General features: G+C 40.7%; 1 protein-coding gene across 12 annotated transcripts in view; it reads left to right on the forward strand.

Moving 5' to 3' along the window:
* The window catches only part of LOC107097624 (protocadherin gamma-C5-like), a 108,924-nt gene extending 90,473 nt beyond the window's left edge, over positions 1-18,451 (forward strand). For 4 of the 12 annotated variants that reach the window (XM_015394841.1, XM_015394840.1, XM_015394839.1 and 1 more), the window contains exons 2-5: positions 11,312-11,370; positions 12,220-12,273; positions 14,848-14,945; positions 16,232-18,451. In XM_015394841.1, coding sequence (XP_015250327.1) covers positions 11,312-11,370; positions 12,220-12,273; positions 14,848-14,945; positions 16,232-16,515 — 495 coding nt within the window. In that variant the 3' untranslated portion in view covers positions 16,516-18,451. Of the gene's footprint in view, positions 1-966; positions 3,620-4,363; positions 7,166-11,311; positions 11,371-12,219; positions 12,274-14,847; positions 14,946-16,231 lie in introns of those variants that run through there. The other 8 variants (XM_015394843.1, XM_015394842.1, XM_015394834.1 and 5 more) reach the window with 7 other exon arrangements.
* Positions 18,452-27,222: the final 8,771 nt, after the last annotated feature.

Raw genomic sequence — 27,222 nt, forward strand, 5'->3', positions numbered from 1 at the left:
TGATCAAACCCAGCAGCACCACAGACTTTAAAGAAACCCTCAGTGTTCTGGATGCGTCTTTACCTGACAGCACCTGGACATTTGAGAGCCAGCAGGTAAGCAGATTCACATTCAAAGTAATTTAGATTTACATTAGCATGCCATTTTGAAACCAGAATGGGAGTGAAACGCAATTTAAACGTGGTAATAAATTAGACCTAATTACATTGTTGTAAACAGTACAATCAGCTTAATTTCTGGATATTTTTGGTTTCTTTTTATACATTTTCTAGATAATGTGTATTGTGTTGTTTGTTTCTTTTTTTAATGATTGACCTAGTATGTGCTGTGGTTTCTTATTTCTTAATTGCAAACTGACTTTGAAATGTCAGGTACACTATAAATCTGTGTTTTTTAAACTCAGTCCTGCGCGTTTTTAGTCTGTCTCTGCTCCAGCACATGCCCATTAAATGATTGCATTCCCACCTCAGCAGCCCACAGGGGCTGTAGGACCCATTCTATTCATGTAGTTGTTTAAATCATGTGTGGGAAGGTAGGAAAACACTTATAGGACAGTGGGTCCTGAGTGCCGAGTTTCTAAACTGCTTTAGAGTACAGATTTCAGCACCATAGTCTCGGACAGCGACCGAAATTTTGTGACACAAAGAGGATGCACTGACCGTCTTTAAATCACAATAAAATGACTGACTGAATGAGGTTTTCTGTTTTTATTAATGAAAATACACTATATTCCAATAATCATGTAAGATATTTATAAGACTTGGTGATTTTTAATTATATTTGTATAGGATTGTTTGTGTCTGCGGAATATTGAATAATATTAATTTACAGTCTCCCATCGTGAATCAAAAGGGAGTTATGTGTGTATTTCAAGGCCTTGTTCTGATTGGATACCAGAGGTGGAAGCTGTGAACCAATAGAATTCAGAACTGTACAAAGAGATCTAATCCCTCCCCCTCTGCAGCTTCAGCAACCACAATGCTCTGAGTGGGAGAACAGTCGGCAAATATTTCCTATATTTGAAGCTTAAGATAATGTCTCAGTTTAAATCTCGTCCATAAATAGATTCTATTCCAGCCGGGCATGTTGCGTTCACGGAATATTATCATTTCCTTTTGGTCCTTCACTCTATTGGAATGGAAACGGTATTATTGGTAGAATAAGGATGACAAAGAAGAAAGGATACCGAGACTGGAGATGGCAGGCGCTTTGGTGGCATCAATTCTTTCTCTTGTGGAATACAATAAACGGACAGACTCGTTACAGCATACAGGAGGAGCTGAAAAGGGGATCTGTGGTTGGAAATCTTGCCAAAGACTTAAATCTGGGACTCTCTGACATTTTTCACCGTAAACTACGTGTCCCCTCTGAGGCAGGTGGGGAGTATTTCAGCGTGGATGCGGGGAAGGGCGAGTTGGTAGTGAATGACAGAATTGACAGAGAGGCTTTATGTGGACAAAGCACAAGCTGTATATTACCTCTGCAGGTTGTAATAGAGGACCCGTTACAGTTACATCGAATTGAAGTAGAAATTAAAGATATTAATGACAATTCTCCAAATTTCCTTTCAAATGAATTATCTTTAAATATAGTCGAATTAGCGGCTGTTGGTACGCGCTTCCCTTTAGAGGCAGCAGGGGATCCTGATGTAGGGAGCAATTCACTTAAGTCTTACGCGCTCAGTAAAAACGACTGCTTCTCACTGAAGATAAAAGAAATTGAGGGAGGTAAAGCTGTTCCAGAGCTTGTTTTAGAAAAAAATCTTGATCGAGAGAAAACCTCTGTTCACAAAATATTACTAACAGCTTTAGATGGAGGAAACCCTGTGAGATCTGGAACAACACAAATAACAATAACAGTTCTTGATATTAATGATAATTTCCCAATTTTTGAGAAAAACCTGTACAAAATATCACTGAGTGAAAATAGTTTGAAAGGAACAACTATTATCAAACCCAAAGCAACGGACGCAGACGAAGGCTCAAATGGTGAAATAGAATTTTCCTTTGGGTCGCGTACTCTGCCTTCTGTGTTAACAGCTTTTCAAATCGACTCATTAACAGGTGAAATCACTCTGAAAGGAGACTTAGACTACGAATCCGTTAAGTCATATGACATTGATGTCATTGCAAAAGATAAAGGCAGCCCTCAAATGGAAGGCCACTGTCGTGTCCAGGTAGATATTACTGATTTTAATGATAATGCCCCTGAAATCGTTTTTACGTCTCAGCCTAAACCTGTGCGCGAAGATGCACCAAGCGGAACTGTTGTTGCTCTGATCAGCGCAAAAGATCTTGACTCTGGGGATAACGGTAAAGTAATCCTGAATCTCACCAAAGGCCCCCCGTTTAATCTGAAACCATCATTTTCTAATAATTATGCACTTGTTACTCTTGGTACCTTGGACAGAGAACGTGCGTCAGAGTATAATATTGAGATAACCGCGACCGATTCAGGCTCACCTAAGCTCACTAGTAGGACTGCTATCCCTGTTATTATAACTGATGTCAATGACAACCCTCCTGTTTTTAATCAGCCCTCCTATAATGTATATTTAAAAGAAAATAAAGTTCCAGGATCTATACTATTCTCTGTATCAGCCTCTGACCTGGATTCTGGTGAAAACGCAAAGATATCTTACTCCATCCTAGATTCTAAAGTACAAGACGTTTCTGTCTCATCTTATGTTTACATTAATTCAGAAAACGGGAGCATCTACAGTTTGCACTCATTTGACTATGAGAAGCTGAAGGTGTTTCAGATTCAGGTTCAGGCAAAGGACCATGGTTCCCCTCCTCTGAGCAGCAACACCACTGTCCATGTTTTTATCCTGGACCAGAACGATAATGCTCCCGCTGTTATTTACCCCTCCTCTGCTGCCCTGGGTTCTCTCTCTCATCAAAGGATGCCCCGCTCTGCTAAAGCTGGTCACCTGGTTACTAAGGTGACGGCCGTGGACGCTGACTCCGGCCATAATGCCTGGATCTCCTACAGACTGGCGGAGGCCACAGACGCCTCTCTGTTCACCGTCAATCAGTACACAGGGGAGGTGAGGACTAAACGCGCTGTAACCGAGCAGGATGACTCCTCTCAGAGGCTGCTGATAGAGATCAAGGATGATGGGGAACCGGTTCAGTCCGCCACCGCTACGGTGTCCATCCTGCTGGAGGACGGTCTCCATGAGCCCATCTTAGACCTCAGACATAAAATATCTGAGCCCAGCAAAAAAACTGGCAGAATTACCCTTTATTTGATTCTTTCTCTGGCCTCAGTGTCCGTGCTGTCTCTGGTGACGTTTCTCATCTTAGCGGTGAAATGCATCAGGAGCAGCAGTAGCAGCGGGAGCTGCTGCATGAGAAGAAGCGACTGTGATGATTACAAGAACCCCAACAGAAACCTGCAGATTCAGCTCAACACTGATGGACCCATAAAGTACGTGGAGGTCCTGGGAGGAGACAGGATGTCTCAGAGTCAGTCCTTCAGGTCCTGCATGTCTCCAATGTCAGAGTACAGTGATTTTACTTTGATCAAACCCAGCAGCACCACAGACTTTAAAGAAACCCTCAGTGTTCTGGATGCGTCTTTACCTGACAGCACCTGGACATTTGAGAGCCAGCAGGTGAGCTGAAAATATCAGTCTTTTCAGACTGAGTAGAACATTTTTTTCTAGCTCTTTTTTGGCTGCATATTTATTTATTTCTCTTAAGCTCTCTTCTAGGCTGCTATAACATATTTTGCATCTAACATGTAGCTATTTAAAGCCCTTCTTGGTAATTTTGAAAATGTGTTTCAGTGGAAAAAATAATGTGCCTTAGATTAATCCGAGTTATTAAATCATATTAAAACTGAGAAAAGGCCAATAAAGTAGTTCAGAGTATTTCTTGTATTGAAGTATTTTTCGAAATACATTCATTCGCTACTCACATGTTTCTATAACATTTGCTGTAGTTTAACCTTGAACTGTATATTAAGGTATTCTTCCAAAAAGTTGATTATTTAGCATTTATTATTTAGTTTCTCATCTGGTAACTATAAGTGATTAACGGTGTTAAAATTCGTGAAAGCTGTATCAGGCAACTGCATTTAGGATTACTAGTTATAACTATTATTTTTCAAAGCACGCCGCCATGCGGTAGCAGAAGACATTTTTCTGGGGCATTTCTTTAACAAGCTGCTGGTTTCAGGGTGCGGAGGCAAATCACAGACGAACAAGAGGTCTCATGTTTCAATTAATACCCACTGCTGTGTGAAGCTGTACTTTACATGTCTTTGGGGGGAAAAAATCTGTCCAACTTCTTTCTCAAACTTCCTAAAACTTCATGCTGCTCTGGTAGGTTTATACTCGTCTCTGAAAGAGAAGTCCTCAAAGTTTAGTGTGGGTGTGGGAAGGGTGACAGCATTGCTCCAGCTTTGTCCTCCAATGAAAGGGCAGCCCTCTGTGGTCTCTCCCCGCCCATGGAGAGAGTGAGACAGAGGAGTCAGAGCAAAGAGTTTTAGTGGAGCCTGGAACAACTTTGATTTTTTTCCCCCGTGTTTTTTTCTTTAACCTCGATCGCCATGTCTACATCAGAACTTCCAATCGCTTTGCTTTTAGAGTGGAAATGTTTACATCGAGCCGTGTAGACTCGCCTGAACAATACTACTATGGATACGTGACGGTGAGCGAAGTTGGAAACTTTCTCGATCCTCGGAGCGCAGCACAATGGACTCCAGGCAGAGGAAGCGCTCCGGAGGAGGGACGCTGTGGAGGATTTACCTCTATCTGGCCTGTATCTACTCTGCCTCCGCTGAGCTCAGATATTCTGTTTTGGAGGAACAAGATCCGGGGTCTGTGGTTGGAAACATCGCGAATGATCTGAGCCTTAATGTTCAGGATATCGTCAGTAGGAGGCTACGGGTGGTCTCTGAGTCACCGGTGGAGTATTTTGAAGTGAAACAAGCAACTGGTGAATTAATTATTAAACAAAGAATTGACAGAGAGCAACTGTGTGAACTGAGTTCATCTTGCTCACAAAAAATCCAAATTATCCTGGAGCATCCACTGGATATTCACCGAGTTGTTGTGGAAATCCGGGATGTGAACGATAACGCGCCGCAGTTTTCAACCAGCAATATTTCTCTGGAGGTGTCAGAGGCGGCGGCGCAGGGCACACGGTTCCGTTTGGAGAGTGCGCACGATCCAGACGTGGATACTAACTCCTTACGATCTTACCGTTTGGCTGCAAATGACTTCTTTACACTGAATGTGGAGACTAAGAGTGATGGCAGCAAGTTTCCAGAACTGGTCGTGAATAAAGCTCTGGACAGGGAGACACAGGCCTCTTTTCGCCTGTTACTCACTGCTGTGGATGGGGGTCAGCCGCAGAAATCTGGCTCAACACTTCTGCTCATTAAAATTCTGGATGTAAATGACAATGCGCCCGTCTTTAGTGAGCCAGTGACAAAGGTGACGTTGTTGGAAAATGTCGCACAGGGCACTTTAGTTACAAAATTAAACGCAACTGACGTTGATTCTGGCAGTAATGGTGAAATATCATTCCTGTTTAGTAAATACACACCAGAGCGTGTTCTCCAGCTCTTCAGCATAGACTCCAAAAGCGGGGAGATCAGTGTGAAGGGGGATGTGGACTATGAGAAGGCCACATCTTATCACATTACAGTGCAGGCCAGAGATGGGGGAGACCCTGCCATGGAGGGCTCCTGTAACCTCATAGTGGACATCATTGATGTGAATGACAATGCCCCGCAGGTGACACTGATGTCTGCAACCAGCTCCATCAGTGAAGATTCACCTAAAGAAAAAATGATTGCTCTCATAACTGCTCGAGACCTGGATTCTGGAGATAATGGGAAGGTTACATTAACCATCCCAGCAGGTCTGCCTTTTAAACTTAATTCAGCCTTTGATGGTCATTATAGTCTGATAACTGCTGGCAGCCTTGACAGGGAGACTGTCCCAGAGTACACAGTGGTTATTAAGGCAACTGACGCTGGCTCCCCACCCCTCACATCCCAACAAACCTTTGTCGTAACGCTCCTGGATGTAAACGACAATGCCCCCTCCTTCTCCCAGCCTTCATACTCTGTGGACATCCCTGAAAACAACCTCCCAAGTTCTCCTATAGCTGTTGTTTCTGCCACCGATGCTGACCTGGGTGAGAATGCTCATATCTCCTATTCCATTCTTCCTAGTATGATCCAGGACTCTCCCATCTCATCTTATGTGTACATCAACCCAGAGACTGGCCACATCTACAGCATGCGCTCCCTGGACCATGAGAAGGTTAATGCTTTCCGCATTCAGGTGCAGGCCAGGGATGCAGGGGAGCCCCAACGGGCAACAAATGTCACTGTACATGTGTTTGTTGTAGATGTGAATGACAATGCACCAATGATTGTTCATCCCTCCTACCCTAAGGACAAAAGACTCCAGCTCAGTGTGCCCCCATCTGTTAGCACAGGCCATGTCATAAATAAACTGGTTGCAGTGGATGCAGACAGTGGGCACAATGCATGGTTGTTTTACTCTATTGCACCAGGACCAAACGCTGGCATGTTCCGTATTGGGGTCCACACTGGAGAGCTCCGAACGGCCCGCAAGTGGGCCGAAGAAGATGAGGGTTCTACTTATGACATAACAGTCATCATCCAGGATAATGGGGATCCACCAAAATCTACTTCTGTGAATATCACCGTAACCGTGGATGAGAAGGCCAAAGCTGTTGATGTCCCTTCACACCCCCGACACAACCACTTCTACCACCACACTGGGATGTCTAACATCACTTTATATCTCATCATCTCTCTCGCATGTGTGTCAGGTGTGGCTTTCATCACTTTTCTGGTTCTCATGGTGCGCTGCCTTAGGCACCGTGGTCCAGGGCTGGGAGACTCTGAATGCTGCTGCTATGGCCGCAGCAGGTCCAGCCGCTACCATCAGAGGCCCAGTAAAGACCTACACCTGCAGCTCAACAGTGATGGGCCCATACGATACATGGAGGTGGTGGGAGGCCCCCAGGATCCTCACACACGCACCTATCGGCCCTGCTACTCCACCATATCTAGCCGAAGTGACTTTGTATTTATGAAGACACCCATGCTGAGTCATAACAACACGCTCAACATGACACTCAGTCGGAAGAACCTAATGAACTCAGCCATTGAGGTGAGGGCTTAGAGTTGGGAAGGAAGTCCTCCACAGTTAGGATCATTTTTTGTCTTTTATTCTAATTTATTCAATGCTAGATGTCTTCAAAAATCTGCTTTAACCTCAACCATCAACGCCCTCTTCTGTGGGGGAAATATCTTATTCATTTGTTATTATCATTTATTATTTTTTAACTGTGAATGTAGGAGGATAATATATCTCAGTTGGAATTTATTTGAGTTAGTTGTGTAGATTGAATATCGTTTCCTTCATTTTGTGAGAAGGCTTTAAATTAAAGATGCGACGATCCAGTATTAATACCGTATTGGTCGCGATACTGAAAAAAGGATTCTAGATTGGGTATCTATGAAAATAGGTCTGATTTATGGGTGCAGTGGTATTGAGTCAATTTCTATAATAAACTGAAGTAAGGTCAAAATTCTCTGGAACAGATTTTCCCCTTTAAGGGTATATGTCGGATTTAATGAATACAGTCTATTTGAACCTTTACAGTTGCATAGTTGTTTTCAGGATCAAATTTGTCCAGTTACTGATCTCAAGTTGATTTTTAGGATTCACATGTACAGTCATTCATATCATACATGCTTACAGACAGGAGTGATAACATTATAGCAAACAAAGCTCTGGTATTAGAAACATTTCAGGATATTGTCCAAGTTATCAGAATTGGATCAGAAATGAATGTGGATCGGTGGATCTCTACTTTAAATGTTAACCTCATATACTTCTCATATACTTGGTGAGTTGGTTAACAGAAAAGTATTTTATTTTACCTAACTAAAGACTTTAGACTGTTAGTGGGTTGATGGTACTTGAATAGCAGAAAGGGCTTTTTTATAGAAGAAAAGGGACAAAACATTTCTTAAAAAAATGAAGGTACTGTTATTGAAGCTAGTTCAAAATAGAAAAGAAAAAGGGAAAATAATAGTTTTCCTAACAGGTGGGGAGGAGAAATCCAGCTGAAATAGGTCCTGAAGAGTTGGCTTTGTGGAGTGCAGACAGAGAGGAACAGGATGACAGAAAGAGGGATGGCGGGAGTGAGGAAGAGGAAAATGGCAAGAGAGGTGGAATTAAAGAGCCAAAGAATAAAGCAGTAGCTGAAAAACAGGAATTTGTGGGGTCATCAGCCTGACCCTGACTTCCTGTTGTCCCCTGAGCCCCTGCATCCATTAAACAGCAACATGTGTGAAGTGGATCTTGCTCATTTGGTCCTGTGCAGTTTTTAGTGTACCTAGAGGCTTTTTGATAAAAATTTTAACATAATTTTTCTGCGTTCTTAAAGTATCCAACCATTTTATATCAGTTTATAAAGTCTAACTGGAGTTGTTTTGTTCCAGAGGTCAGTAGGATACCATCTGTCTCCCTGCTCTAGTGACACGTGTGGAACAGAGATTGAGGGACAGATAACTAGAATGGAAGAACGACTTTACGCACGTGTGACACAGTGACAGAAGGCGCAGTCCTTAATGGCTTTAGAGCAGCCGCCCTCACTAGGGGTGTTTATGTGCATCTGTGCGTGAGATTATGTGTACAAAGCTTCAAGCACAAGCAGCCCTGCAGTCATGTGTAATTTTAGTAGGACCATAGGGGCCGTAGTGACTTCCCACTGCTCCTCTTTTTGTCTTCTATTCAACCACAGTGTGCTGTTTTGAAAAAAAAAAAAAAAACTTTCATATTGTTTGAATATTGAGTTTCTTCAAGGTGTTCTAAATAATTATGTATGCTTGGTTTACATGGAGGAGCATCATTTGACTTCCTTTTGTTTAATTTACCCATCTTACTTAGAATCTAAATGAGAGTTTTATTAATTTTGAGCATAGCTGAGTTTATAGTTCTCTTTGAACATTTTCCTCTCCTACATCCTGACAGTCTACTTGCTGTGTTATTGATAGTACAGCTTTAGGGTTTGTGCATTTGATTGAAAATACCACAATAGTTAATACACTTTTTTTTTAACATACAAACATATTAGTGAAAGTTTAATTGTATGCTTGCACCAACACATACTCTTTCAATCTAGAAATTTGGCCTGTTCTATCTGCATATGTTTCTTTTGTTATATGCAGAAAGAAAGAGATTTGTCTTTTTTTATGCTGGCTCACTTAGTAACTACCTTTGAGTAACTACCTAGAGACGATAGCTGATAAATACGATTATTGTGCAAGGTTTACACTCACACATTCACTGGAGTGCATCCAATTGTGTCACATCTTTGTGTATTTCACTTAGACCTACCGCTAATCTAGCTCTGGTAGTGCTGAAGTGGCTTTATGCTGTAACTTGGTCAGATGTAATTAAGCTACAACTTTAGAGCTCTTTGACTGTATTTAAAGATGTACAAAAAGACTGATAGTTTTAAGATTAGTTTGATGGTGTGTTGCATACGAATTTGGGTTTAAGTCCTTTAGTATTGCTTTATTCTTAAGGTTTTTGTCTTATTTGTCTAACTTTCAAGGACGGACACGTTATGTGTTTTACTCTTAGACACAAGAAGAACCAGATATGAGTCCGTTTCACAGATAATACTTCAAAGCCTTGAATATTGTGCTACAGCCCAATAGGAAATTGCGAGACTTATTAAAAAGTGTTTAGTTCAGTAAAAACATGCTTAATAAGAATATTAATGTGCCAAATGGAAGTGCAACATTTTGAGTTTTGCACACATGTCTGGAGAAAGCAAACAGAAAGCATAAAGCCTCGAAAGAATACATTTGTGACGGAGTAAAGCATCATGGCAGATTATACATTTGCAGTGTGATTGTCATGAAGTGACAAAAATTTGCCTGAATGAGTGTGCTTGCTGTCCTGCTGATCTGTGTTCAACTTTTACTTTCGCTACAACTCAGACAGACTCGAAACACCCACACATATTTACACATCTACTGAGTTTATTTTTAGATTTTAAATCTGGACCAAGTCCTTCTCTGAATGAGGATAGGGATTACACTTCACTTATGGATTTTCTGAGCTGTAACATTAATAATTTATCTACAATTGGTGGACGTGCTACATTATGCCTATTTTAAAACCTAGGCTCTTTGTTTGCAATCACAGAGAATTTCACAAGTAAGCTGCAAGCATGAGCTTTATCATATTATACTACATGCATTTTAGGGACATTTTTAAATTTAATGACTTCACTGATTCCATCACTCATTACACAACAAAAAGTGTTTTTGTCTTTTTGTTTTCTCTTCAATTATTTTACATATTACATATGTTTCTTTTCTGGAGCCCCTGGTATTGATAATCAAAAGTTTTATTTTTGTCCTTTAGTGCAGGAACCTTTTTTTTGCATGATTATGTTTGTTTGTTTTTTTTCCTCCCCTGTTCTCTTGTATCTTTGCATCATTCCCTCGGGTGGGACAGCTCTTTTAATAATGCAGCATGTTAGGCTGCTTGCCTCTCTCTCCCTGGAGCTCTTGTGTCGATTAGGAAGCAGATTCTGGAACCAAGCCAGGGTTTTTTATTCACTGCATCAGTGCACAACTAGATAAAAGCTGAGAAAGAGTGTGTGGAAGAAATGGAGAAGACATGGTGACATGTGTGAAGATGGACAGGACTGCTGTGGGCATGAAGACATTTAAAAGAGTAGCTGGAGAGATGCTTTTATCCAAGCTTAGCTATAAACATGGGCTGTTTGATTTCAGAACACGAACTTAGTGTTCAATGGGTTCTTCTGTAGTTTTCTATAAATAAGAAATTATTTTCTCAAGAACAAAATACCCTTCATAAATCTGAATAACTTTTTATCTTCTAGCTGCATTGATACTATTTTCAAATGTACGGCTCTTTCCTTGCTCCACAGATCACCTGTGTCTCTTCCTGCAACCGGCTGTTTATTCATAGACTTTATAAACCATGCACCACTGAGTAGATATGCGCTCCTGTGCAGTACTGTATGCCCCACAGCTTTCAGAACAGCATGGATGCCTGAACATCAACACATTTGTGGCCATCTGTAGCTATATTTTGAGGTTCATGTTTTCTTAATGACAAAAAAGAAAACCACTCTAACAAACACACATGTTCTATGACATGCAGATATCTCAGTCACAAAGCACACACACAAACCTTTGAAACATCTTGCTGTTGCTGCAGTTAAACATCCATTTCATGCTGCAAATTCTTTTCTCTCTGCAGCAAAAGCCACCCAACAATGACTGGCGTTTCACACAAGGACAGAGACCTGGACCAAGCGGGTGAGTTAACCAAGTCACACATGCACAGACAGCTTAACTATTGATCGATATAAACCTCAGTGTCGTTGCTCTCCACAAAGAAAAGAGAATGAGAAAGGATGAAGAAAGCTGCTTGAAAAGGAACTGATTTTAGTCAGAGAGATGTGGACATCCTATTCTGACTTGGATCTGCATTGATATTGGTCAAATTCCCCTTAAAGATTCTACTGGATGTTCATAGACTCCTGAATGAGAATCTGTGCCTGTTTTCAGGCTTCTTTATAAAATGGCTGCCACAGCTTCCCCTCCCCCTCCCCTGCTTTCTTTCTCCTCCCTGCTCTCCTCGAGCCTGTGCACCATCACTCAGTGCTTCTGATGAGCGACGCTGACCAGAGCTGGGGGGATATTGTGTTTATCCATTTTCCTCTATCCTCATTTCCATCTGACGCATCAGTCAAACGTGGCTTTTTATGGCCTCCCTGTTAAATAGGCTCAGATCAGGTTTTTTCTTTTTTTTTTTAATGGTTTCAGATGTGCAGTTTATAAGCATTTTTGTTGCTCCTTTTCCATGTTGTTGGCTAAAGCTGTATTCCCAGAGTTGATATCACATCATATTATTAAGTTGAGATCAATACCTGAAAAAAAAACAGCTGAGACAAAAAGCTAGATAGTTAGAGCAGCATTAGATTATAGATGCACAGTGTATATTCATCACCAAAATTGAAGAAAACTGAAAGGAATTTGAAGGGCAAATAACACACTCTCCTGTTTAGTAAGATCTAGAGTAGAATACTTCATAAATGTCCTTTTCAAGCTTTCAGATAAATACACAATGGTTCTTTCAGGGTGTATAACTTGTTGTGTTTTTAGTCCCCACATGCCATACGGTACACACATACGATGGACGCCGAAGAATGGGACAAGGTACAAGCTTAGACCTAGGCTCTGTACAGTTGCTTTCTGTCCTTGGCAGCTGATCAGGGTTCAGTTTTACCCAAATCCACCTATGAAAAAAAAATTGGATCCTCTGCTAAGGGCAGAGAGTGGCTGAAAAATTTTAGGTAGTGCACTGCAGTTGAGTGCTGTGCTGTGTGTAGTTGTACCTAACCTTTAGCTTTTTATAGCCTCCCTGAAAGTTTGATGGGGTTTGATGTTGGTCGATGTGCAAATAGGCCACAATGCCTGCTGTGGCGTAGAACAAGGACTGTGACATATTTCTGTGCAGTGTTTTTGTAGGTTTGACGTGCCTTGTATATGTGCTATAAACTTAGTTGTTAAAGTCTTAAAGCTCCTTTTTTCCTCTCCTTCTTTGCTGCCTTATATGTGTGTCTGTGATGGTTGTAGCTCAACACCGCCACATGCAGCTTTTCCATGAGATTTATAATGAAGCAGAGGATAATACAAATGGATGTTTGATAAATAAGATTGGAGAGGTCATTTCTTAATATAAACAAAAGCCTGCACCAAGCAGCGACACTCAAAATGCTAGAACCTCAAATGTTGTCAATGTCAGCATGTTCATTATGTGATAACAGGAAAAAGAATGAACTGTGTTCTAGGTAATGGAAAAATGGAAAAATAACAGAAGCTGAACAGAGGAGTGATCTAATTTAACAGAGGGAAAAGCAGCAGCCCAGCCTGACATTCTAAGCACTGTTCTATGGTCAGGAAGTGATAATCTTGACCACAGGAAATGCTCAACAAACCACAGGATGTGATAAGTTTAACAAGATGTTAATTAGGCATAAGCCAATCCTTCCTTTTTATCTCAAATTGTGTGAGGAGGCACAAAATGGCAGCCTTAACTGTGTTTTTACCCTGTCTGTTTCTAATTGGCTGCCTGGCACAGGACCTAGATGCTTCTCCCCCTCTGTCTGTGTCCGGCATCAAACTGAGAACCACTTCAGTTTTCTTTTCTTTTTTTGGCCATACAAACTGGTTCCCTGTGCTCCAACAAGGCTCTAGTTTCTGTGTTATGATTCCTTTTTTGTATTTGTCTCTTTGTGTCCTTTACTTTTTTTGAAAACTCTAAAGCAGGCCAGGTTGTTTCAGGATAGAAGGGTATTTTAGACAGTTTGAAGAAAACAAATACCTTCCTGTTAACATTCCTTATGTTTATCTATCCAAGGTTTGAGGCACTTAAGATTATTAAAGGACTTCATTAGAAATGAGGAATGCAATTCTTAGTATCTTTCTGTACAATTTCACAAAGTTTGACTAAAGGTATATTATAATCATTGTTTAAAATATTTGTTTTTTTTTAAATCTGAGGTTGCAAAAGCCTCCTCATCTCTGGTCTCTACAGTTGATCTCTCATAACATTTCACAATCTCTCATTTAAGCACAAACTGACTCAAAATTCAGACTAGTCTGTGGTCCAGGCCATCATTCAACTTGTATTGTGCTCAGTTTGCCTGTAGTCAATTTGTAGCACCATTTCATATCTTTATTTTACTCCTAGGTCCTTTCTGACTTTCACTTTTGAATCTGTAAACACAGTTTTGTGAAAAACATACTTTACAAATTTGGTTTGGTTTGATTCGAAAAAGCATTATGAGATGGCCTAGAAGGTAAATGACCTGCATCAATCTTTTTATTCTGAGCTGTATACCTCAAGCTGTCAGATCAGACTCACAGACCTGCTGCACGTAACTTCTTGAAATCAATATGGATATCTCAGGTGCCTAAAACCTTTTTTTCTGTGATGTGTATGCATTTCTGCTTTCCTTTTTTATTATAATCCCTTTCGTCAGTCAAACAACCAGTTTTCTAGATAAATTGATTGTTATTTTGTAATGTGTTACTAAAAGAAGAAGTCCTCTAGCTCTCTATATTTGGTTATTTGGGAAGCATTTCTAAAACAGGGGTTAGTTTCTCTTCATCGTACACATTTTATACAGATGTCTTTCTAATCTGCATAAAAAATGTATACTGTATGTCTGCAAAGGATTGCAATAATGTGACTAGTTGTTAGTGAGCTCCTGTTGGTGTTCTGCATTCATAGAGAGTAGGTTGGTTAGTGTCTGCTTTCTCCTTTGTTCGCCCCACATGCAAATTCTACACTGAAAATAAACCCGCTTTGAAGATGAGGTTTGCCCAGATGGAAATGTTCAGCGCACACTGGGCGCCATGTGTGTCACCATGCAGACTGCTATTTCCTTTATTAAAGAAGAAATCATTAAAAATTTAGCCAGATTTACTAGAGGGCTCAATGCTCACCAGCTTGCCGGCGAGTCTTGTACTCTGAATGCGCCAACACGCTGCTGGCTGCTGTGTGCGTATGCATTTGTTCATGCCTCACCAAATGTTTTAGACTCGCCCTGTTCTGTAAAATATACGTCCTTCTTGTTATTCTTGCCAAGGTCACCATCAGCTGCTTTGCTTTTACGTCATAAAGCACCAACTGTAAAGTCATTAAGCTGAAGACAAAAATTGCAGAGGCTTACACAGTTTTTACTCAGTTGTTCTCTGTTTTTGCTTTGTTTTATTTATCAACAGGGCAACTGGAGGACCTGAGGTAGCCATGGGAACTGGCCCCTGGCCGCAGCCCCCCACCGAAGCTGAGCAGCTCCAGGCACTTATGGCAGCAGCTAACGGTGAGTCTGATACCTCATCATAGTCTGTCTCCTTTCTATTCCTTCCTTTACAGACTTATTTTTTCCCATCTTTATGTGCACATGGATGCGTGGGAAGTGCCTGTATGTGTGGCTTCCTGTTTGTTCGGACAGCATCCAGCCAGATCTATTTACTGATAAAGCCACATTGATGTTTCCATGTTGAGGTCATGAGCTAATAAGTAGCCAAAGTCAGGGGGCGGTCATGGCTACCTGTAGTTTTTTTTTTTTTCTCTAGTGTAGTTAATGTGTTGAATTTAAACAAAACCTAGAAGTGTTTCTACTGCACACACCACATCACGAGGTGTTTTATCATAAGCAGAGGTACAGTGACACATATGAACAGTCACCATTCCTGCTCTTGTTTCTACTGGGCAGAAATGGGCTGAACAGGAGGCACATAGTGAGTCATCATCAAGGAGGACAGCGTTTGATATATCATGGAAAACATGAATTATACTACCAGAACTAAGAAAACCAATCAGCAAAGATGGAGAGGCTTGGTCAGTAAAGCTCATTAGCAGACAGACCAAAGTCATTGTTTCCAGTGTTATTTTAACAAATCATATTTCCTTCCTTGGACTCCGGTCTTTTACACAACTCCACTCGAAGGAAAAAGCGAAGCTGAGGAAGAAAAGTCTGATGAGATAAATGTCAGTATGTTGGACAGAAGGAACAGTTACATTGATCAGAGAGGAAAGAGTAGATAGCAATTGTGATAATCACTGAAGGTCATTGCCTCTTTGTTTAACCTCCTTTTTCTGTGCATCAACTAGAACTTATTTTATTTTCAGATTCATTTTTTTCTTTTTTGAAAATATTGGTTCAAGAAAATGTTTTTATTTCTGCATAGAAGTGTTTATATAGTGTAAGAGTAGCTTCAGGGTGGGGGAGGGAGCACTTGCTTTTCTAGCTCTGCAATGCAGGGGCTCTGGGAGAATTATGAGCATAGCAGCTACGTCACGCAGTTAAAGACACAGAGCATGCCCAGAACGGCACTATTAATGCAAATAGTCACACTTCTGCTTTTGCTGCACCCTTTCTTCCACTCTGTTCAGCTTTTAACTTTCTGCTCATTGCAGTTTTATTTTCATTGGTTAGTACTATTCTGTTCTGGCATGTTTTCAGCTCACAGCTTCTGTTTTAACACTCTCACCGTAAAAGTTTCCAGCACTTTTAACACGTGCCACCTTTCTCTTCCTCCACCTCCTCCTCCTCTCTCTCTGCCCCCCCATCATTCCCCAAACTCTTGTCTCTGTTCTCCCCAGAAGTCAGCGAAGCGACGGCCACCCTCGGGCCCGGCACCATGGGCTTGAGCACCCGCTACAGCCCCCAGTTCACCCTGCAGCACGTGCCCGACTACCGCCAGAACGTCTACATCCCCGGCAGCACGGCCACCCTCACCTCCAATCCCCAGCAGCAGCAGGCCACGGCCCAGCAGGCCACACAGCAGGCTCTGCCTCCGCCTCAGGCCTCGGCACAGGCCGAGCCTCCAAAGGCTGCCCAGACCCCGGCCTCCAAGAAGAAGTCCACCAAGAAGGAGAAGAAGTAGACATAGGTGGAGAGGAAGTTGAGGCATGATGAAGTGATGAGAAATCCATCCCCCCATACCCCACCATTGCATATCTGCTGTCACATGGATGCAGCTGGTGGTTCTTAAAAGGTTTTCCTCTGAGAATCCAAATATGCTGGAGGTTTTAGTGTTACTAACCCTTGTTTTGCCTAAAGGTCTAGTATTGTTCATGTAATCTTTGTGGGTAGATATTTTTTGGTTGGGTATGGGGGGTTGCTGTTATCTTTCCCCTTCTTATTTTCTTTAAATGAAAAAAAATTTAATGGACAAAGAGATTCAGTGTAAGAACCTTGCTGGAGTGACAAGGCTACACACAGCGATGTATTCAGAGATGAAAAGTTAATGTCTTTCATGTTGGATTTATTGTGAACTTTCCAGAAAGTGGAAAGTCGTCTATTGTAGAGTTCGCTTGTTGCCATTCATTATAATCCTGTGTAGGGTCAGCCGCAAAGCATAAGGCTGGTATTACAGACTCTTCTGCATGCTCATTAATGCAAACTATGCATTGCAAAAGCAAAATGGAAGACATTCGGAATCCTTTTTGTTCCTCCTTTCAATCGCAGGTCATTGTAATGCACATGTAGTGATTACTTGACAAAAAATAAGAATAACTTTTGTAATCATAGTTTTAAGGAAAAAAAAGATAAGAATTTAACCTTCTGATATTTTGTATGACCTGAGCATGCACCCACAGTTAAGGAGAGGACCTATCAGAGGACTGTACTCTGAGGTCATCGTGGCTTCCTGTATCACACTGCAGGATGGGTACAGAGATATCCTGCTGTCCCCCTCACATCCGGTTAGTGTCTTTCCTCACCCCCAATTTGAGCCAAACTAAAAGAAATGCACTGGTTGTTTGCTGAGAAAGAGATAGTGTTGGGGTTTTAATCACTTCAATCTTTAGGGAAAAGTGTAGATGTGGTAAACTTAAGTGCTTAGGAGTTTCTAGACACTTTGTAAGCCTATAGGGCCTTGATGGAGTTTTCCCTTCACTTTCTTGAGGTGCTGAAGAAATTTATTGATGTGTTTTCTTTATCGTTTTTCTTTGGGAGATGTTGATTAAATTGCATAAATGGGTTTGTTTAAGATATGAAGTCTTTACTTTGCCGTCCATCTGTTTGTCCAGTTAATACTGCATGAAAAAGAGGGCCACTCACAGGCTGGGTAAGAGGGGGGCAGAAGGGGATTAGTGAGAGCTAGAACGATTAAGGTGACTACCGAGTGGGTGAGGATACAACCTTTGGCTCTACCCACTGAATGTAAAGAAGAACCAATGCTGCCCTGCCCACCCTTTTTAACTCCCTCCAAAGTGTTGACCCAGATAGAGGTCAACAGACCCAAGCACAGTCAAAGCAGTGGGTGAGGAGAAGACCTTTGGCACATCTTCTCCATGTTTGAAATTAATTGCAAGCATGATCTTCTCCACATCTCACCTGTCAGCACTAACCCCCCCTCCTCGACATTCTGTGAGGCTCCTCCCCCACTGTAAATAAACACGAGTCCGGTCGATGGTATGAGCCAAGTTTTTGAACAGAAGGGACCACGTCCAACGGTTCCCTCTTGACAAGGCATGGCTTACTACTGGAATGTGTTTGCTTTTTTGTTTTTCAAGAAAATGAAAAACCGCAGCTTAAAAAAAAACACAAAAAGAACAACAACTCTATTTACAATAGACAAAAAAATTTGACCTGTTCTTCAACAGTTTGTGTTGCAATGTAGTAACTGAGCACCATGGAAGCCAACTAACTCTTCAGTGTAAATAAATGACTTAAAGATAACTTTAGATGAGTAAAAACAAAGTGACACACGTAGACTAGTTAACTTGTGGTATGTGTTGCGCATATTTTTGTGTTTATTTTTCTCTTTACTACCTTTTATCACCCTGTAAAGAAATAAAACAAAAAAGAAAAAAAAATGGAAATATTTCTATCCTTCTGTAACCTCTTAATGTTAATTTTGCAGTGATTTTTCTCTTGTGCATTTGTGAAATAATGCCTCTCATTCTCTTTCTGTCCATATGAACAAATGATTATAAATATTATATATGTGTAAGTCCGTCTGCTGCTGAATTAATACTACTCTATCCTACTGTATTATCTTTCTTATCAAACGCTTTGCCCCACGCCACACCCCTGTGTTATTCTCTTATTTTTATGCTAATATTTATATTTCTGTTCTATTTTCTCTTGGACACTGACATTTCAAATAAAAGAACTCATTTAAAAAAACCTTACATTTTTGTTGTTTGTTTTAACTCTTGAAAATTTTTACAGTAACTGCAGTTTAACTTTGTTAGATTTCTCTTTTGAGCTAATCCTACTTAGAATAACATTTGACAGCTGTAGTTATATTTTCAAGAAAATTAATCTTTAATAATTTTTTTATAGTTATTTCATATGTTTTGTGCCTTTAAAAAGGATGCAAAGTGCATAATATAAAATTATTTAGTTTAAAACAACTTGCCTCTGAAAAAATATAGTTTGGTCATGTGCTATGCTAATGCCCGCTAATGTTATTTAAATTTCCTTTGAGAGACTAAATACAGAACATTATTTCCAGGGAAAAGCCTAAAAACTTGGTGGAGCTACTTTAAGAGATAATTACGGCTGCCAAAGGTTCTTTAGTCACCAAGATTGGACACATCTTAAAGGGATATTTTTTCCACTCCTCTTTGCACAAACTCATTAAACCTTTTTTGTTACTTGACTATTATTGCTTAGCAAATTAATCTTCTGCTCTCTATAAAGGTTTTTGATTAGCACTGAGATCAATAAAATGGCTGCAGTACTTCCTTGAAATTGCATTTGTCGAATATTTTGGGAGATTAAACAATCAGAAGACCAATTCAGAAGCCATCTCCACAGTTCCTGTTTAGAGATAAAGGCTCTTATTCCAGCATTTTAGTACATGACCTCATCCAATGGCTCTCTTTGGGAAAAACAGCTCCAAACCTGCTATGTTTTCACGAACATCAGAGGAGTACTTGGTTAAACATTTGTGCAAAGTATATTTTAGGAACACAAAATATTCAAGGTGGTGAAATACTCTTTCTGTCTCTGGGCTGTTATGCCGGACCCAAACCTTCTTTATCTTCCAATTCTTCCAAAGAGATCATTATAGGATGTAGAGACTCTTTGTGGCACAAGTTCCTATAAATAACCAAAGGGATGCCACTGAGTATAACAAAAGGAGCTCCACCATGCTGCTACAGATGTTGCTGGGATAAAAGAAAAGCCTAAGAAGCGGGAGGAATTGGATGAGCAGTATTAAGAAGGCATGGCACTCAATTCAATGCTGAGTTATTCCACCTTTCTGGACTGAGATTTGTAAATACCTGTAAAAGCACAGCTATAAACGTTGTTGATGTCTACACCTTCTGGTGTCAGGTTTATTTTTAAGTTAAATCATACAGTTCAGCTTTTTTTTTTACACAGCAGCTTTCCAGCCTCAGTGCTGCAGAAGCTCAGCACTCCTCCCTCCCCTCACCCCCTATCCCTGGATGTGCTACAAGGTTGCCATGGCACCTGTCAGCCCCAGCTCTCCATGATTATCTTTGCCTCCCTACGACACGTCTTCATTAATACTCCCTGAAATGGCCACCACTGACCGCTACTCTGTGCCTTACAGGGCAAGGACGGAGCCACAAGAAAGCAAACATATTCATCCATTAGTCAAACCTGTAAGCAAAGGGAGACATATGCAGGAAACATGGAGGAAAACTTCCCCACACACAGGGCACAAGTGGAATGAGTCAGAGGCTATAAAGCAGCGTGGGCTTGTCTCGGTTTGATTCACTGAAGAACCGTAGTACAGGAGCTGATCTATATCTGGGCAACAATCAAAGGAAACTAAAGAAGTATTCTTATGGGAGAATAGTGCATGGACTATTAGGAGTAAGAGTTACTTTGTCAGCTGATGTTTGTCATCCTGTGACTCACAGAGGCTCCTGCTGTCCCATTTGTCACCCATTTCCCCTGGAGGAGACCCAGCAGAATGAGGAGATTGTTCTGGTGTTGCCCCTTTCTGTGCCTTGCCACCATAGTTCACTTAATTAAGCACATTCCTGTTCATTAGACACAGACCAATATACTGTACACAACAGAGTGGAAGACTCACAAACTAGTGATGTATAGCAGAGGATTCGAAATGAAAAAGAGCAGAAGCTGGATTGAGACAAAGACCTATCTGTTTGACAATTTTAGCAACAGAAGAAGAATCTCTAAAGTCATAAGAGTCACAGAGAGCGAAGAACAGCATCATCAAAAGAGGAGTGACAAATCCATGGAAGCAAACGTATAATTTCTCTTATTTTCATCATTTTCATATTCTCACAAGAAGAAGAGATTGCACTTTTGTTTTAGGGTAAGGGAATATTAATTCATATGATGAATAAATTAGATGGGAATTGTGGACATTGACCAAAAACTGCCTGTATGAAAAACACTTTGTCAGAGTCTGGGTACAAAACAGCACAGTAAGTGTCTAAAGATCTTTAAAATTATAAAGATGTAGACATTTCCAGAATAAGGAAGCAACTTTTTATAAAAGCAGTACGAAAATCTCAAAGCAAAAATAAGGAATTCCTTCCCAGTGTCTGAGCTTTGAGTGAGAAAACATATCATAAGAGTAGGCAATACGTCTGGAAAAGGGAAAAAAAAACAGGATGTGACGATATTAGCTTCTCGTGGCGGGGAAAGGAAGCAAGTTTCCCGCGCGTTTCTGTTATTTTTTTAACCCTTCAGAGATAAAAAGGAAGAAGGGAGTCCTCCCCCCTACTCAAACCTCCTACCCTGGCTTCCTCTCTCCTTCCTTTCCTGACCCCCCCTCTTCTCCTCCTTCCTCTCATCCTGCAGCTGTCTCTGGGTCACCACATGTTGGAGGACAGAGCAGTGCTCTGTGAATGTGCACTGCAGGAAATACAACTGGTCAGCTTCAGCAGCCAAATCCAAATCACACTCTATAAAGATTAAATACATCAACTGAATGTGATTTGTGCCAGTAAAAAGCTGGGGAATGTGCTGTTTTTTTTTTAAAGATGTTCCTTATAAAAAATAAATGACAAAAAGAGATAGGAATGAAAACCTCACGCAACTCTAAAAATACATCTTGGCACAGAATCACACATCAAATATCTCCCTCTGATTAAGGATGATAATATGCAGGCCTCATGTTTGTCTCCTTTCCAGAACTCGTCAAATGCTAGTGAACACTCTTAAGTTACCAAACTTCTTGTGTTGTTTCCAAAAAGTCTGTTTTCATTTATCATTTCAGCAGAGAGGAATGTGCTCATCAGGCTTAGATAATAAGGAGGCCAGAGAAGCTGAGGAGGCCATCGTGCAAAAGAGAGAAAGAACATTGAAGCACTGAAGCCTGAACGTTGCTACGGCTAACACTACCCTGATTTAAAGAGACACAGTAATGTGCTGGCTGCTGGCTCGGTTAAATCGCAGAGATGGAGCTGTAGCAATGCAGACCAAGAGCACAATGCACCCTTTGAAAGCAGAAAACCCCTTTTTTTGGTCTCTTGATTTGAAAAGCCCCTTCTCTCCTCTGTTTCTCCCTGCCTTTCGCCTCATCTGCTTTGCCAAAGGCTTTCTGTGCCTGTTTTCTCAGCTGGGAGGATGGAAGTCAGACGGGGTGGGGGAGGAGGGGGTGTTGAGGAGACAGGAATGAAGCAAGGAATGACAATTTGAGAGACGAAGAAAGGGGTGAATATAGACTACTAGTGAGACCAGGTTATCTGCTTCATAGTTGAGTAGCAAGAGGATCGAAGAAGACCAACTGGTTAGAACAGTCGTTCTTGGCAGTTTAATCATGTGACCAGTTCTAAGAATGATCACAGAAGCAGAGCTGTACCTACACCATTGAATATGGTTTTGTTTTTAGGAGATCAAAAGCCTCCATCTGGTACATAATAGTCTGAGGGCATCCCCCACCCCCACCCTGCCTCTTAGGACTCTCCAACACACACATAAGAAAAAAAACAACATTCCAGCATAACCCCAATTCCAGTCAACAAATCATACACCCCCATATGAGCAGTCCACCAGCCCTCACATAAATGCAGCTGCCACACCCCCCACAGCACAGTATCTAATCCTCTACTTCCACCGCTGCTGTTGTCATAGTTACGGAAAAGCCAGATTTCAGTTATCCGGGAATTAGCAGGAGGCTGTGAGGAAGCTGTCAAAAAAAGATGTGTAACAAAGAAGCCATAAAGCACAGAGAACTGTGTTTATGAAAACAGGTCAGCCTCTTGTAGCAGATGTTTTGCAACATACAGCTACTAGAGGCTGCACTTAGCAGGGCTTTAGCTGAAAAAGCAAGCATGTTAATGTGTGTGTGTGTTTCCAAAGGTCTGCAGATATGAGGCCCCTCAGACATACAGGCACATAAACAGAAGCATGTCGACAGCTCCACGCCATGCTGACAGGTGTTGCTGTGGAAATGGTGCAGCTGTTGCACGGATATTTCTGTCTAATAAGGCTACGCCATCAAGCAGCTCTCCATTTCCCCTCCTCTCCCTTTAGATCTGAGCTAGCACACCACAGACTCATATCCGAAATAAGCTCTAAATCAAACTTGTATTTCACCTTTATGTGTACGGCTGTATGTGTTGTAGGATTACTGCATACTGTTTTTTTAAAAAGCATGACAGAATTTGAAACAAGGCTAAAACAGAGAGTTAAAAAAAATGACACACCAGTCAGTCAAAAAAGGACATTGGATTAGTCGATTGGCTTTAAAAAGTTTACTCAATATGATAAGACGTAGACAAAATACACTCAAATATGAGCTTCAGCTTAAACAAAAGCCAGGTCTTCAAAATTTGGAGGAGCTTCTTCAAACTAACCGGATATTAAACTCTACTGTATCTATGTAGTTAGAAAAGTGGTGTCTTCCTTTTTATGACCACCAAGAAGCTTATCGAAGCGAGCATTTGCCTTATGTCTCTCATAAACAGTTATTTTTTCCAAATGAAGCAGGTCCAATAAGGACGTGGCTATACGCTCTTTAAAATGAAAAACCATATTTGATTTTTCAAATTCATGGCTAATTAAACAAATAATAGCATAGGTCATTACAGGATTCTAGAATGAGCCTTACAAGAGCTTGATTTCAATTTTGTAGCAGTCTTTGGTAGAACAAAGGCAAAGTATTTATCTAAAACTACTATGTTGAGTGAGCAATAATGTTTGTAGCAAAAGTCTGTTTGTCTACGTGCTTGATTTTATACATCTGTGGTCATGCGAGTGATTGGATCACCTGTTCCAGTAAGTTGTATGGGTGAGCAAATACTTTGATGCAATATAGTGCATGTTCCACTGAATGTTTAGGTGAGATTACATTATTACACCCAGATATGAAGCCTGAGGAATTTGTGATCATCCCCCTTTTGGTCCAAAACTTAATTATTCATTAATTAATTAGATTTGTTTCTATTCAGCTTAGGAACGCTTTAATACAATTGGTGCTTTCATTTCTTCTATGCCTTTACAACTGGATTTAAGGAGTTTATAGTTGACCTGATTGGATTGTAATGTAAAACTGTGAGTTATCTGTACAGAAATGGTTTAAGATGTCATTGTTATAATGAGTTTGTGGGAGCAAGTAGAGATTGAATGGAGGGAACCTAAGATAGACATAACTTTAAAGGACATAACCAGATTAGTCAACCTGTACACACCAACCCAGCAGATAGACAATCTAACAGGGTCACCTGAGTGTCACAACATCTACACCTGGCTAACTGAGAGACAGACGGTGATTCGAAGCTCCAAATCTCTGCCAAAGGCCAGAAAATGACCATGTAGCTGGCTTGGGTCATTGTAAACTGAATAAACCGCTTCATCCTGCCAGCAAAATGCACTTGCATTCCTGGGTTAGTAACATTACTTAAACAAACCATAGTCCATGAAAATGAAAGTATTTTATTTACTTTAATTTAATTGGTAAGAAGTGTGCACTGCATACAAGAGCATGTTTGATGATCGTTTCTGTTCACTCGACTCCTTTTATAGCTTTTAAGCAGAGCCATCGAAGGCTCTGCTTTTAACCACAGCTACCATAGGGTTATTTTGTCTAGTAGTGGCAGCAGGTATGGGATAAAACATCTAATTGTCTAAACTCTTTTGATTATGGGAAACAACACACACAAAAAAAAAACAAAAATAAAAAAAACATGTGGAGAAGAGGGTGAGAGGGGAGATAGGCGCCCCCCACAGTTTTGAGAGTGTTGCCCCCAAAATAAAACTGACGTAACTGTGACATAGAAAGAAAAAGGTCTATTCATTAACTGACTTTTCCATTCAAGATGGCTAGTAGTACTTGTATCAGCAGCAGTAAAACTTTCTTACCTTGTCAGCTGTTCCTCATTTAACGGTTTATGAGATTAGACATTTCAACGCTGTTATTGTTGAAGCTGCAGTTGTAGTGTGCTACTTGAAAACTCTCAGAGATTACAACACTCTTCCGAGTTCCAAGGCAAATGTAACGCAACTGTTTACTGTGTCCAAGAATTAATCTTCGGAGGAGAATGTTGTTTGCCATTGGTACATTCAGCCTGACATGTCAGACGTTAAATTTAACTGACGACATGTCAGTTAAATTTGACTTATTTGGTGAAATAACTTTATGGTGCATTTATTGAGAATATATAAAAAATTTTTCTATCAGTACTATTTTTTAATATCTATTTTAACTAAATAGTGTATTAAAGTAAAACTACAAAATAATATAAAAGTTTTCTTGATATTCAAGTTGTCTTTGTCATGTTTCAAATAAGATTGAAACCATTGTAGGTTTAGCATTCCATTAATTCTTGCTAAATGAAGGCATCACTGTTTGAGATAAAATGATAAGTAAAAACAGAAACAGAGACATTGTATGTCCTGTGTGTTAAAACATAAATAAAGCACGGCCCATCCCAAACTACTCAAAGAATAGATTTATAGTTATTTTTATGACTTCATGGGCCCAGCTCAATTCAATTACATTCATTAAATAACATTTGACACCTATTTTCAGGGTTATTTTTGCCTGAGGGCAGTAGAGTTAAATTTCAAACATCTGTGGAATGAACTGATTTCCAACCAAGCCATAAAACTTCACTAAAAAATGACTTTTAGCACTCAGACCCAGAACAGGAAGTCATGAGAAAGTTACATATTTGTTAAACACTAGGGGATAATAATCTGGTTCTATGCACATGAAATTAACCGAGGGGAACGTGGGAATATTTCAGGGATTGCAGCTTGTCTGACAGTGATTAGAAAATCAGCAGCGTGGATGAGACTCAAGGGATTCTGGCGAATGCTAAGACCTATGTGACAGGTGTTAAAGTCATCAGCAGGAGCAGAGTAGTGTGGAACTATAGGGAAGGAACACAAATGCAAGCCGGACCATGCTAGAAATCGCATATAAACTGCTGATAGAAGGATCATTTTGTCAGTGATTGGAGATTATAGTAGTTTTAAGGAATCTTAATAAAACCACATCAGAGATATAAAACCAGTAAAATGTATTTTGTTTTAAATGTAATGCAGTCAAATTGTGCACAATTATTCCAACACATTAGCTGTCTTATATGGCAACTTCCATAGATAAAGTTTTTTTTGTTTGCACCAGTGTTTGTAATCATGCACAAAAAATAACTCTCCAAGATGATTAATCAAAAAAAACACTGCAGGGTGATTTAGGAGAAAAGCAAAAGAGATATTAGTGGAAAAAGCAGCTCCAGTGCCCTAGTTTGCTGTTCTCATGGCACAGCGCCCCTCCCTCCACCTCTGTCTCTTTGTTCTCCTCCTCCCCTCTAGCTTTCTTTACTCTACATTTTTTGAGCTGTAAAATCATATTTGTTGGGTAAGATTAATTTTTTTTTTAACTCTTTGTGTCTTTGCTCTGCATCCACTCTTTTTCCCTTCCTCTGGTGTCCCAGAAAACAGAGACTGCTGCTCTAGATAGCAGAATTGTCTGGCAGTCTGTCTTGCTGACCCCACCTTTCATTGCTCCCCTCCATCCATCTATCACTTCCTCCCTCCTTCCACTCTTTCAATGACCTCTCTATATTTTCATCCGAGAGGGCATTGGATGTTGGAGTTTATGCCACTCGTCTGCCTGTGTCCATAAAGATCAAATATTCATGTTGCAGCTCTGAACCATGCAACAGCAGATGAAGTCAGCTGGCAAAGGACTCAGTTTCCATGGCAACCACTACCATCCATTTCTGTGACTCCCCTCCCTCGTTTCTTGCCTCTGTTGGGCAGCATGGGGAGGGGCAACAGATAGCTCTGTGGAAACAGATCGCAAGCAGACAGGAGCTGTGGGCATCTCAGAGTAGATCACCAGGTGATGAGAGGATTGTTTGTCTTCTGTTTTTTTTTCTCCTCCCTCTCTTCCTCTGTCACCCCTTTGTTTCTCCATTGCACTCTCAGCCCCCTTCTCATCTGCTCAAGATGTATGAACGAAGTAGCTACACTGAGAGACTGTAAGCTGCTTACTACAATGCAGCGACACAAAGACTTGTAGCATGTCTGGTTTTCGCTTTACCCTCCCCCCCTTCGAGAGTCTGAACAAATGGAAAAAAATGCTGCATTTATTTTCTTTTTTCTTTAGGCCGAGGTGTGGCTTCTATGAACATTGGTTCTCTAGAAAGAAAAAAAAAAAGCAAAAAAAACAGCAAATGGA

This window comes from Cyprinodon variegatus, unplaced genomic scaffold, assembly GCF_000732505.1.
Source record: "Cyprinodon variegatus isolate N-32 unplaced genomic scaffold, C_variegatus-1.0 Scaffold711, whole genome shotgun sequence".
NCBI lineage: Eukaryota > Metazoa > Chordata > Actinopteri > Cyprinodontiformes > Cyprinodontidae > Cyprinodon > Cyprinodon variegatus.